General features: G+C 43.1%; 1 protein-coding gene across 1 annotated transcript in view; it reads left to right on the top strand.

The window, feature by feature from the left end:
• DPY19L1 (dpy-19 like C-mannosyltransferase 1) overlaps nt 1–14,502 on the top strand; it is a 111,263-nt gene that overhangs the window by 83,331 nt on the left and 13,430 nt on the right. Inside the window, exons 17-18 of the mRNA XM_077491623.1 lie at nt 7,637–7,695; nt 9,717–9,741. Coding sequence (XP_077347749.1) covers nt 7,637–7,695; nt 9,717–9,741 — 84 coding nt within the window. The remainder of the gene's footprint in view (nt 1–7,636; nt 7,696–9,716; nt 9,742–14,502) is intronic.

Raw genomic sequence — 14,502 nt, 5'->3', positions numbered from 1 at the left:
AACAGGATCCTGAAGAAGATAGAAACATTTTGTGCAAGGTGGCGGTGCAAGGTTTTCCTGAGAATAGCAAGATATTGTTAATTTATGTGTAAAGTGGAATGAGGTCTGCCATTCCGGTCTGGAGATGTCCTCTCCCAAGTCCGCGACCACATTCTGGTGTAATGTGGCAGGTGGTCATGTGTTAGGGCTTGTAATAGGCCATATAGGGATGAAAGAAGGTGTCTAGGAGTTTTGGGTAAAAGGGAGCAGAGGTCCTCAAAACTGGATTTGGGGCGGTGTATTTGGGAGGAAGTGTGAAGGTGCTTAGTGAAAGTAGACGTGCAGAGTAGTGAGCCAGTCACATGATCCTTCTGGCGTGATCAGTATCCCCTGTATATGATGTACAAAAGAATGCACTTGAGACCAATCAGCATGTTTGAAAGACCCCGTGGTCTTCGCTCCCATGCCCTGAGGGAACTTTGGGTTATCAAACGGGGATGTTAATGAGGATGGGTCAGAAGATAGGATGGCGCAAAGACCTCTGTAGTACCAAAGTTTACAAGAGGCAAGCGTTAGTGGTGAGAGGGTGGGTAAGTGGACATAGTCTTGTCCATATCCCCATAGGAGAGCCCGAAGGTCCACAGGGGCCAAGTCTTGCTCTATTGAGACCAACGCCTTCAGGAAGGGACGAGGGAACTGTTCCAGAATGCGTGCCATATGGGTGGTTTTGTAATAGAGCTCAAAGTCAGGGTGACCTGTCCCACGCTGTAACTTCGGGAGAGTGAGCAGGTTGTATTTGACTCTGGGGAGCCCACGGTTCCACATGAATCTGATAGCCAGGGAGCATAAGGAGGTGAAGAAAGATTTGGGAACTATGACAGGGATCGTTTGGGCAGAGTGTCCATTTTAAGAGCATTGATCTGCCCGAACCACGGCAAGGGGGATCCACCCCATTCCTCCAGATCTTTCCGTATATGGGAGAGTAAGGGGACATAGTTCAGTGAAAATAGGTTGGCCAGATTAGAGGGGATAGTAACTAGATATGATATCCCTTTAGTTTGCAATTGAAAAGAGAAATTTGATTTCAGTAGGGGCAGGGAGGGAGATGTTGAGGACTTCCGTTTTGGCTATATTATGTTTAAAGTTGCTAAAAGGGGCCAAAGCGGCGGAATTCCAGGAAGAGAGATGGTAGTGAGATATGTGGATTTTGTATATAGGCTAAAAGGTCATCAGCGTATAGTGATAGTTTATGGTGGGAGGAGGGTGTTTGTATGCCATGGATGGAGGCGTTCTGGCGTATAGCACATGCTAGGTGTTCTAAAATAACAAACAATAAGGGGGAGAGGGGGCAGCCCTGTGGTGTACCATTTGAGATGTCAAATGGTTCTGAGGCAGTGCCATTTACTAGTACTGAGGTAAAGGGCTGGGAGTACAATGACATTACTTTAGTGATAAAAGTTGTTCCTAGGCCTAGCTGTTCAAGTGAGAACTGTAAGAATCTCCAATGAACCCCTATCAAACGCCTTCTTGGCGTCGAAGGATAGAAGGCAGGATTTCAGGTCTTTGCGCTGTATAAAAGAGATGAGATAGATCGTTTTAGTGGTGGTGTTCCTTGCCTCTCGGCTGGGGACAAACCTTACCTGGTCATTATGGATCACTCCTGGGAGAAGGGGGGACAAACGGGTAGCCAATATCTTTGCAAACAATTTAAGGTCTATGTTGAGCAAGGATATAGGTCTATAGCTACTAGACTGGAGATTGTGAGATTAAAAAGTGGTCGAGTCTACTATAGGAGTTGTGTGCTGCTGAGTAATGGCTGTAATCCCTCTCTGTGGGATGCTGAACACGCCAGACATACACCAGATGGGAAGAGTGTAGGAGAGATTTTATGTGTTTTAATGTAGAGAAGGGAACAAAGGACTTACCCGAGGATTTGTCCACGGACGGGGTCAAGGTGATATTGAGATCTCCACCGATGATTAAGCAGGGACACCCGAAAGAAGATGGTGAGGACTGATGAGAGGAACCAAGCTTGATTCACATTGAGAACGTAAATGTTAGCCACTGTGAAGAGAAAATTGTTTTGTTTCAGTTTTAAAAAGATGAAACAACCTGCTACATCAATAAGGGATTCTAATACTTCCGGATTGAAAGATTTATGGAAAGGGACAGAGACCCCTTTGGATTTGGCCTGGGGGTCAGTACTATGGTACCATTGTGGGTAATATCTGTTGCGTATGGAGTCCATGCGAAAATGTGTTTCTTGCAATAGAACGCATTTTATGGAAGCGGTAGAGTATCTGGCTCTGCTTCTCCGGTGTGTTAAACCCCCTGCAATTAAAAGATGCTAATGCAATTGGTCCATCAGTAGCCATAAGGGGTATAGATAGGTGCGGAATGAGACAGGCTTGTCTGGAGTCTCACGAATCAGCAGCTCTTGGCAGAAGGAATAGGGTCAAGAGAGGTATAAAAGAGAGGGGGGCAAGCGGGAAAGGAGAGGAGGAAGAGAGGGAAGAAAAGTGAAAGAAGGGAGGGAGATGGAGAGTTGACACAAGTCAGAGTGACCTTATACACATAAAAACAATTGTCATAGACATAACTACATTTCCCCCAACTAGAAGTTGTTAGTGAGAACAGTATAGCTATTACATTTAGTGTTAATGGGGGATGGAACCAACAGGTCAGATTTAACAAAAATTTTAGCTATAACAAAAAAGGCCACTAGGTGGCTCCAAAAAACTGATATTAAGGAATAAAAAAAAACTTTCTATCAAAGTACACAGCTGCGTACTCCGCAGTGCTCATCATAGCACTGAGGAAAAATAAAAAAGCCCTTGGGGGGGGGGGGGGGGTATGGGGCAAGACTTCAGGGCCTAACAGCTCCCTGTACCCTGGCTCCATGGGGGATAACCACAAAAATCATAACCGACCATTAAACGGCATAATAATGAAATAATAATGTGTAGTCAGGGCTATGAACAGGGTGAAGGGTAATCCGCATAATGGGTAGTATGTAAATGAACTAGCGGTTAATATGAAGCGGTAGTCCTTGGTGGAGGGTGTCAGCTTAACATATACTTGTACTTAAGGCATTCATAAAAGCAATATACATAACCTATGATATAATGAGGCACACATGTGAATGGATCAACCAAGGCAACCTGAGAAAGAACAGTGAGGGTGGGGTCAATAAGAAGGGGAGAAGGCATGTATGGAACACAGGTATCAGTCCAGATCACTGGACAAGTGAACTTTAAATATATGAATATATAAAGTCAAAAACCATCATCAAAAAGAAATCTATTCAATTGCGGACATAGTCAATGTCGGTAAATTCAGCCTACATAGGCCTCAGAATGTCACAGGGATGATCCCTGGAGGGAGAAAAAGCCAGAAAAGTAATCCAGTTAGAGTTCAATTGTTGGGATCCTGCTGCAGCATAGATCTGGGGTTACGGTTGCGGCCCTGTTTCTGCCATTGTGGGGTAAAGGGTAGTCCCAGGATAGTTGGAGAGAATGACCAGTCTGGCAGGGTGACTTGCTGCAGTTCCAATGTACTGGGATGAATGAGGGTAAGTCTCCCATGGTGCGAAATATGGCGGTTTTTATCCTTGTGGTGTACTCGGAGATGGAAGGGGAATCGCCATTGGTATTTCATCTGCCTTGATTGCAGAAACTGCGTAGGTGGCTTCAATGCTCTCCTCATTGACAGCGTCTGGTGGGAGAGATCAGGAAGAAGCATCACGGGGATCTGAGGTTCGGGGGAACATGATCCAATTCGATGGGGTCATCCCTGGGGTGTTGTAGCAGTTGATTAAAGATGGCCGTCACGGCCGCAGGTAGATTTTTGGGGTCTACAGATTTGGGGATCCACTGTATGCGTATGTTGTTTTGACGATTGCGATTTTTGATATCGTCTTGTTGGTATGAAAGCTGCTGCAGCATGACGTGTGGGTGTTGAGAATTCTGCCATGTGCCTGTACAGAGTCTCTAAGGCTGTCTGGAGTGGTTTCTATATCTTCAAAGCGTGCCCCTATGTCCTTTTTAAGATCAGATCTTTTTTGTATTCCTTCTCAATCCTGTGCACACAGTGCTCAAAGTCTGCTTTAGTGGGCAGTGATCTGCGTTTGCAACCCGCATGTGCAGAGCCCGCCAGGAAGTCTGCACTGCATATCGCTAATCACAGGCAGTGAGACCTTTTCCTGATCCGTGGCTGCAGAGATCGAGGAATGTCTCACTGCCTGTGATCAGCTCTGTGCAGTGCCGACTTCCTGGCAGGCTCTGCACATGCAGGTTGTGAACACACCTGAGCTCATCCTTATCCACAACACTGGTCGCCGTTTGAATTTGGACCGTCATGTCTGCATGAAGGGAGGACAGAACGAAAACCTTCTTATTATCCCTCCACTTCACAGCAAGCAAATTATTACATCTCAAGCAGGCTCTCTCCCCCAACCTAAGATGGGAATCTACAAGCCGCTGGGGTAAATCCTGTCAATTAGATCACACAGTGCCAAATGCGCCAAGTCCATGATCAAACAAGTGACTAAAAGTGGCACGCTTGTGTCATAATTGTCCACATATAGCCTGTTGCCCTGTCACAGAGCTTATACATCTTGACCCCATATCTGGCATGCTTGCTGAGAAGATACTGTTTGAATGACAAGCAGCCAGAAAACGTAATCAGGGACTCAACGCAGACAACTTGATCTGGAGTAAACAAGGCTGAAAACTACTGGTTTAAGTAGTTTACGAGGGGCCAAATTTTGTAGAGCCGATCGTATTCAGGGTCACCCCAAGGATGACAGAGTTCATTGTCATTGAAATACATGAACCGAAAGATCTGCTTGTATCGTGCCCTGGTCATGGAGGCAGAGAACAAGGGCATATGGTGAATTGGGTCAGTGGACCAATATGACTGAAACTCACTTTTTTTAGTTATGCCCATGAGGAGGGATAGGCCCAGGAACGTCTTAAATTCGGAGACCGTGATAGGTCTCCAATCTCTGGCAAGGGTTAACTGGGGATTAGTGGTAATGAATTGACCAGCCTACAAATTGCTTTGGTCCACAATAGATCTATAGAGATCTTCTGTGAAAAACAGCAAATAAAAATCAAGTGACATAAAATCAACTGTTTCCACCTGAATTCCGGGTTGGCTAGTGAAGGGGGGGGAAGTACGAGTGCTGCAGAAGTAGTGGGCTTCCAATTTGGATTGGCAAATGCAGCAGGAAGGGCACTATGGGCTTGACGGGCCTTTCTTTCTTCTTGGTGGTTGCGGGACACTAGTGTTACTGCAGTGCTGGAAGAATGACCAGGATGTACTAGGCCGCTGGTGCTTGCCAGTTCACCAGAAGGATGAGTGTCACTAGTACTGGCTCTCTGCTCCATATGAGAGCCATGTGGTTCTTGCTCCTCAACAGCAGAAGAACGGGGTCGGGTACACCTGACCTTGGCAGGGACCACTACTCTGTCGTCAGAGCTATCTGTCAGGGTGCCACTGCTGTCTACAGGTTTGTATTCTGAGTCTAAATCTGACAGATGGGTTTCTCTTCACTCTCATCTGTCATGCTCAGAAACATGTAGGCCTCTTCATTAGTGCACCTTCAATTGGACAGTTTGGCCTCTAAATTTACTGGTACAGCTAGTGAGACTCGCAGGAAAAAAAGAGCACCGGACTGTCAGCAACTTCTTCAAAAGCTACCAAAAAACCCCCAGAGGGGAGTGTGACGCACAGTTTGGAGGATTCTGGTGAAAGGTGCACATATATTAATCAATACTAGGAACACCACCTGTGTCTTCTTCGGACTCTTCTCATCACCGCCTGTCATTCCAGTGTGCTTGTTTTCTGTTCGCATGTGTTCATTTACATACGCTAGGCAGTCATATTAATTATTGACAGGATTGCTGCTTTAATAAATACCTGATACAGGTTAAGTACTTTGGACTCGTTTATCATGTAATTATTTTAAATGCTTTTTATATTAAGCGGCTGCTGATGAATACATTATATTTTGGATTTGAGATAATTTTGGTTTAATCAGTCTGTTTAAGCTTAAATACCATAGCGCTGAGATAAGGGAAGTGGGCGTATTTGTTTCTCCCCTTTTTTTTTTTTTTTTTTTTTTTTTTTTAATACATTTTCTTGTATCTTAATTTTTTGGTTTGCCAAAGCCCAATGAGTTGTAGCACTGATTTACTGATTATCACTCTTTGAGAGTGGTTGAGTCAACAAATTGGTCTTTATTCTCAGTTTGATTTCTCCTATTCCATTGACTTCCACCCTCAGAGTGATGTTCAATTAATAGGATTAATACATGTTGGATATTATGTCATAGGTTTATATATACGTTTTTTCATAGAATCTTGCTGTATGAAATAGTATTCAGAGGGTCTCAGTCTAGGGTGTTCACTTTTATTTACGTTGAACACATTCTGTTTTATTTAAAGTGATTGTAAAGGCAGAAGGTTTTTTTTATCATAACGCCATTCTATGCATTAAGATAAAAAGCCTTCTGTGTGCAGCAGCCCCCTCCCCAGCCCCCCTAATACTTGAGCCCCATCTCTATCCAGCGATGTCCACAAATGCCTCCGTCATTCCAGGACTCTCCCTCCTGATTGGCTGAGACACACAGCAGTGGTGCCATTGGCTCCCAATGCTGTAAATCAAACTCAGCCAATCAGGAGAGAGAGGGGGTGGGGCTGAACCACAGTTCTGTGTCTGAATGGATACATCGAGCTGCAGCTCAGGTGCCCCCATAGCAAGCTGCTTCTCAACAGGAGGGAAAGGCTAGGAGCTCCAGCCAGGGACCCCAGAGGTGGAGGATCCAGGCTGCCCTGTGCTAAACTACTGAACAGAACAGGTAAGTATAATATGTTTTTTATTTTAATAGAAAGAAAAATGAGACTTTACAATCACTTTAAGCAAGGATGATACACACTATTTTTTTATTTACATTTGCTTGTTGTGTGTAAGTGAAACACATTACTGTGCTAGCTGGCTCTTTATGTTAGGGAGGCTGCATTGGGGGGCACCGTATATTAAATTGTATTGACCCTGTATTTTGGGAGCCATGCTACTATTGCTGTATGCCTGTACTATTACTTTTGTTATGCGACCACGAAAAATGAATAAATTGTTATTTGAGATAAATTGTATTGACCTATTCAAATGAGTGAGCTGACCGAGCTGGTTTGAATAGGCCCTTAGTGAAGCAGCCTTTTAGGTGCAGTATATTATACAACTTTCAATATTAGGGCAAAGGGGTATGGGCCGTTCTTATTCTCTTTGCTGTATTTGATACTGCATGATATACAGTATTTTAGAATAATCACAAGAGACTCCTATGATTCAAGCATTAATTCACATAACATTGCAAGATGTATTGCACTTAGTCCCCTTAATCCCGACCACAGAGTGCACTGAGATTTTATAGAACTTCTGAAAAGTAACTTTTTAGCTCATGCTTCATTGGATGCATTATTATAAAACTTTAAATATGTTTTCTAAAACAAAAATGCTCTTTAAAAACAATTGATTCATATGTGCAAATATTTTGTGATACAATTTAAAAATAACAGTTACGCTTCCATTTTATTTTATTTTTTATCTATTTATTGATAATGTACATTATTTAGTAAATTGTTCTTTTTTTCAGGCTCTTAAACATATGTTTTACAATAGCCAAAGTGCCATTCGAAGAGAAGAAAATGAGAGGTATGGTTTGTATTGTGGCAGAACAGTTGGTAATTTTAAAGATTTTGTCTTCCTACAACATTGTGCATTGATTATCTATTAAAAAAAAGTGTTCAAACTCCACTGTACTATTTAGTGGCATTTAAAGCAGAGCTCAACCCAAAATTGGAAGTTCCGTTTTAAGGACTCGCCCCGCTCCTCTCGAAGAACTGCCACTTTTGAGGAGTGGGGGGTGGGGAGCGGGTACCCAATATTGATAGGCGCCTGCTTCTACTCCGACCACCTAGGAGATCAGAAGCGGAAGTTATTCAGTTTTGGAATTTTTAATAAAAGATCAAGTAAGCTCCAATTTTCATTTATTTTTTCTTTCTTCGTGTTGTTTTTTTTTTCTCGTTATGATGTGCTAATTAGAACATGTACAAAAACGTGAAGTAGCTATTCTCCCAATGTGGCTTCAGAAGGGGAAATGCACTTTAAAACTCCTATTGCTATGTATTGTTAAGGCTGTGCTGCCAGATCGTATTATCAGCTGTAACCTAGAGTTGAACATTGTCTGTATTTACAAAGGGATACAAAGATTTCAAGGCCTGAGGGGTACATTATATGTTAATGCACTTTATCTCACTTTGTCCCCTCCGGGCCTAATTGCACTTTGAAATTGTTCAGAATAACTTGCAAACTGCCTATAGAGCCCTATGTTTATTCCTGTTTCAAAGAAACTACTAGAAAGATAATATGTATCTTTTGATTATTTTAACTGTGCTGTGTGAATGGGAACACAGCAAACATAAAGTGGGGGTACAAAAGTGGAAATACTCTTCAAAGTAAAGGACTGGAGCAAATTAATAATATCCAGTTAGAGAACAATGAGTGCTTACCTAAACTTTTTCCATTTTCTCCATCTGTTGCCTGTGTGTTTTGAGAAGCTCTGAATATCTATTAGACTGGCCATACACCTATAGATTATCTGCAGATTTTCTATGGTCAGATGGAAAAAGTGGGAGATTGTTCCATCCACACAGTTCAGCGTAGATGGAGGAATCTGTTCCACTTTTTCCATCTGACCATAGAAAATCTGCAGATAATCTATAGGTGTATGGCCAGTCTTAGAGCTTCAGCAAAAGTAAAAAATAAACATCCCCCTTTCACTGCAGCTGCTCACTCTGCTGATAATGTACTCCCTTAGATCTACATTTTCCTACAGCCTACTTTCTGCCAAAAATCTTGTAGAGGAGATGTACTCCACTCCAGGCTGGCTGAAGAGAAAGTCAAAATAGGGTGGCTTATACCAGTCTCTCGTAATTGTTATTGTAGCTATTCATCTAGTAAGTACATGATAGTAAATACACTATATTACCAAAAGTATTGGGACATCTGCCTTTACACGCTCATGAATTTTAATGGCATCCCAGTCTTAGTCCGTAGGGTTCAATATTGAGTTGGCCTACCCTTTTGCAGCTATAACAGCTTCAACTCTTCTGGGAAGGCTATCCATAAGGTTTAGGAGTGTGTCTATAGGAATGTTTGACCATTCTTCCAGAAGCGCATTTGTAGGGTCAGGCACTGATGGCTGAGAAGGCCTGGCTCGCAGTCTCCGTTCCAATTCATCCAAAAGGTTTCTATTGGATTGAGGTCAGGACTCTGTGCAGGCCAGTCAAGTTTCTCCACCCCAAACTCGCTCATCCATGTCTTTACAGACCTTGCTTTGTGCCCTGGTGCGCAGTCATATTGGAACAGGAAGGGGCCACTTATATTGACTGGGGCAGGTACAAGTGCTGCTGCTAAATCGCTTTGCAGGCGATGCCTATTGATTTCAATGGGCAGACTGTTTTGGGAGTGGTGTATACACTGCTCTTGCACTGCCCGAAAGATGCTGCTTGCAAGCACTGGGGAGGCATGATGGGTGCTTTTCAGGCACTATTTTTAGCGCAAAAACACCTGAAAAGCGCCTCAGTGTGAAAGCAGCCTATGACATGTTTGTAAAGTTTTTTTTGTTTGTTTTTTTAAATAACAATCACTTAACAGCCTTTCTTTCTTTTCAGAGGGGAACATTCTGTCAGTGGAGAGGTAAGAAAAATTGTATTATACATTTCTTTTATGGTTCTACTAAACTTACTGAACTCATTTTGATTTCCACAGTTATATTCTGCCAGTATATACATACTGTGTGTGTGTGTATGTATGTGTATGTGTGTGTATGTATATATATATATATATATATATATATATATATATATATATATATACAGTATCTCACAAAAGTGAGTACAACCCTCACGTTTTTGTAAATATTTTATTATATCTTTTCATGTGGCAACACTGAAGAAATTACACCTTGCTACAATGAAAAGTAGTGAGTGTACAGCTTGTATAACAGTGTAAATTTGCTGTCCTCTCAAAATAACTCAACACACAGCCATTAATGTCTAAACCGCTGGCAACAAAAGTGAGTACACCCCCTAAGTGAAAATGTCCAAATGCGGCCCAAAATGTCAATATTTTGTGTGGCCACCATTTATTTCTTATCGTACATCACGGGACACAGAGCCATAGTAGTTATGCTACTACTAGCTAAAAGTGTCTTTTAGGCCGAATTGAATGGTACCTGGACCTCGTGTCCAAAGAAACTAGGTTTTACCTGTAACACTTCTCTTTTTAGAGAGCTGGACCTCGGGCTCCAGTACATTAGTATTTTAGAGCCATAAAGTTTTACTAGCGAGGTGCTATTACAGGGCCAGGAGTGTGGGTTCCCCGAGGGTCCCCGATTCCTGGAGGTTTGTTAACGGAACCCACCGTAAAGGGTGAAGATTGGGTCTGTTGGTTTTTACCACAGAAAACCCTGCGGCGGGAAAGGTAAGTGGAGTTTTTTTTAAAGAAATGTTAAAAATTTTCTTATGAAATGTCTCCTTTAAAAAGTAAAATGTTGTCATGCCTAAGTGTCACCACTAGGGGCTGTATGGAGCACGTACCGTCTCATGCTTTGCAATTCGATTAACGTAGCGTTGGCGTCCTCCAACGCTGGGGTGGATGTGTGTTGTAAAAACTCCAAAACGCCTTTGTGCTGGCTGCAAGTTGTCAGAGGGACACAAGAGCTAAGAGGGGCATTTTTATTTTAATTGTTTTTAAATGTTTATAACCTGATTTATTTATTTTAAATATAACTTCTTAAAAATTATTTATTTATTTATTTATTTAACATTTTACGATGCATTGCTTCCATGTTTGCAGGGCATGCTGGGCTTTCTAAGAAAGCCTAGCACTTCCTTCATGTATTTTTGGCAGTCTGTTAACTCACTAAATTACTGCTTTCTGCTGGAAGAAGAGTTGAGGCTTGTCCCTCTGACCCTTTCACGTCTATTTTTGGCAAAGCATCGGGCTGCTGGCTGCTTGTGGTAAATATTAAATGGCCATATGCAGTATTTCTTAACCACTTACAGACCGGACCATTTTGCTGGTCAAAGACCAGACCACTTTTTGCGATTCGGCACTGCGTCGCTTTAACTGACAATTGCGCGGTCGTGCGACGTCGCTCCCAAACAAAATTGACGTCCTTTTTTTACCACAAATAGAGCTTATTTTTTACTTTTTGTTATAATAAATATCCCCCAAAAATATATAAAAAAAAAAATTTTTTCCCTCAGTTTAGGCCGATATGTATTCTTCTACATATTTTTGTTAAAAAAATCACAATAAGCGATTATTGATTGGTTTGCACAAAAGTTATAGCGTTTACAAAATAGGGATAGTTTTATAGCATTTTTAATAATTTTTACTAGTAATGGCGGCGATCAGCGATTTTTATTGTGACTGCGACATTGTGGGGGACCCATCGGCCATTTTTGACACATTTTTGGGACCATTGTCATTTATACAGTAATCACTGCTATATAAATGCACTGATTCCTGTGTAAATGACACTGGCAGTAAAGGGGTTAACCAGTGGGTGGCAGTGTAGGGGTTAAGTGTTCCTAGGGGTGTGTTACTAACTGTGGGGGGGTTGGGCTTTCATTTAGTGAACACTGATCTCTGCTCCAATCACATGGAGCAGAGATCAGCGTAACTAGTTGCTAGGCAGAATGGAGAAATGCTGTTTACACGGCATTTCCTCCATTCAGCCATCCCGTGAAACGATCGTGGGGATGCCCGCAGCGATCGAGTCCGCGGGTCCCGCGACCGGACTCACGGCGCGCTCCCGACGGCAGGGCGGCATTGAAGATTGGACGTACATGTACGCCAATATGCCTGCCCATGCCATTCTGTCGACGTACATCGTCGTGCGCTGGTCGGGAACCGGTTAATTAGCCATTTTAACCGCTTGCCTATTGGGCCAATTTAGAAGTTTCTCACATACATGTTAAAATCTTTTTTAATATCCAGGTGACCTTGGCGAACATCTATGCCCCAATGAACGCCAAGACGCTTTCATTGTAGGTGCACTGGAAAAATTACTCCACTTCAAGATGGGACAACTGATTCTTGGGGGAGACTTTAATGTTCCCCTAATACCCTCAGTAGACACTTCAACAGGTACTGTCTCTACACCGACAGGCCAGTTTAAACGTATTGCTCAGGCCATGCATAGAGAACAATTGATCGATGTATGGCGTCTCCAACATTCTGGTGAACGGGACTATACGTTCTACTCAAATCCACATAAAACATACACCAGAATTGACTATTTCTTGATCCCTCACGCGCAACTGAACGCAATATGCACCACTGATATCGGGAATATAACATGGTCAGATCATGCGCCGTTTTTTTTTAACATACGCACTGTCCCAGACAACATCCCCTAAGCACCGTTTCTGACGCTTGAACGAAAGCTTATTACATGACCCAGAAGTACTGGCAGATGTAACGAGAGAGGTAAAATCCTACTTCCACACAAATAATACACCAGACTGCGACCCGGGCATACTATGGGAAGCACACAAAGCCATGATCAGAGGGGTCCTTATAAAACATGGCTCTCGAATTAAACGGGAACGTAATGAACAGCTGTCCGTAGCTGAAGCTAGACATAAACATGATGTATCTCTTGCGTCTGAGTCCGAACTGAGGCTGATTCGAATGCAAATAACAGACTTGTTACACTACAGGGCGAAAGCTGCCATGCAAATTTGTCGTAAGACGGGTTATGAGTCCGGTGATAAATGCGGTAAATTCCTAGCGAAGATGGTGAGAGACCATAGACTATTAACTTATATTCCCCACATTGTTAACCCTAGTGGGCATAAAGTGACGCTGCCTAATCAAATCTCACAGGAATTTAAAGACTTTTATTCACGCCTATATAATCTGCCACAAACCACTCCCCCCCCCCCCCCAAGCTGCGATTGACGAATATCTCGAGCTAGCCCAGATACCCTGTATTTCTCCTGAAACTCAGGAGGAATTGGACTCCCCCATCACTGTGGCAGAGCTCCAACAAGCCGTTGGGGCGATGAAACCAGGGAAAGCAGCGGGCCCTGATGGGTACACTATCCAATACTATAAGACACTCCTCCCGATCCTAGGACTCCATCTAGTCAAGCTTTATAAGGTTGGTACGGGAGGGACACTTCCCAAAGACACATTACGAGCTCATATCTCGGTAATACACAAGGACGGTAAAGACCCTACGTCATGCGGTAGTTACAGGCCGATATCTCTTTTAAACGTGGATCTCAAACTGCTAACCAAAATCATAGCGACTAAACTAGCACATCACCTCCAACAGCTGATACACCTAGACCAGGTTGGTTTTGTACCCTCTAGAGAAGCGAGGGATAATACAACGAAAGTACTGAATCTACTACACATTGTAAGATCCACGAACACCCCAAGTGTTTTTATAAACACTGATGCTGAAAAAGCATTTGATAGGGTAAGCTGGCCATATATGTTTTCGGTGTTGAAGCGGGTGGGCCTTGGAGATGTTATGATCATCCAGATAGCTGGAATATACTCCACCCCGTCCGTCCAAGTTAAAGTTAATGGGGTCCTGTCGGACCCTTTTTGTATAAAAAAATGGGACGAGACAGGGGTGCCCCCTATCCCCCCGTTCGCTCTTTCGCTGGAACCATTTCTATCCACTGTTAGGAGAAACCCGGATATTCGGGGCGTACAGGTGGGAGATACTCAGCACAAAATCTCAGCGTACACGGATGACATGATGTTCACGTTGACAAACCCGACGATATCTCTCCCCAACCTCCTTAAGGAATTTGATGCTTATGGTGCACTCTCCAATTTGAAAATACATTTTGCCAAATCGGAAGCCTTGGGCGTCAGACTGATTCAGAGTAGTATCCGGGGGTTGCAATACAGCTTCAGTTTTAAGTGGACATTCTCCACTCTGAACTATCTGGGCACACACATACCGGCAGACATCACACGGGTATATCAACATAACTTTCCTGCGCTGCTAGCTGAAACTAGGAAACTGCTGGAGAAATGGCACACAGGTTTACACTCCTGGTTCGGGCAGTGCAACCTAATAAAAATGAGCATTTTACCGAAATTTTTATACCTATTTCAGGCCTTACCAATTAAGATACCTCCCCCTTATTTTGCACAGGTGCAAGCCATGTTCACTAGATTTGTGTGGGCTCAGAAGAAACCCAGAATACCCCGTATTCAGTTATCCCTCCTGAAGCAGTATGGTGGTTTGGCACTGCCGGACATCAGGAAATACTACAGAGTGATTCATTTAGGTAGAGTCATAGACTGGGGGCGCCACCTAGAATTGAAACAGTGGGTTCAAATAGAGAGCAATCAAATAGAATTCCCCTTAGAGAGTGCACTGTGGTGCTATGATTCCCTGTCGGAGGAGGTTAAATCGCA

The sequence above is a fragment of the Lithobates pipiens genome, unplaced genomic scaffold (genome assembly GCF_037356315.1).
Source record: "Lithobates pipiens isolate NorthernLeopardFrog02 unplaced genomic scaffold, aLitPip1_a1.2 Scaffold_19, whole genome shotgun sequence".
Classification (NCBI taxonomy): Eukaryota; Metazoa; Chordata; class Amphibia; order Anura; family Ranidae; genus Lithobates; species Lithobates pipiens.
This window is presented reverse-complemented; position numbering and strand designations above follow the sequence as displayed.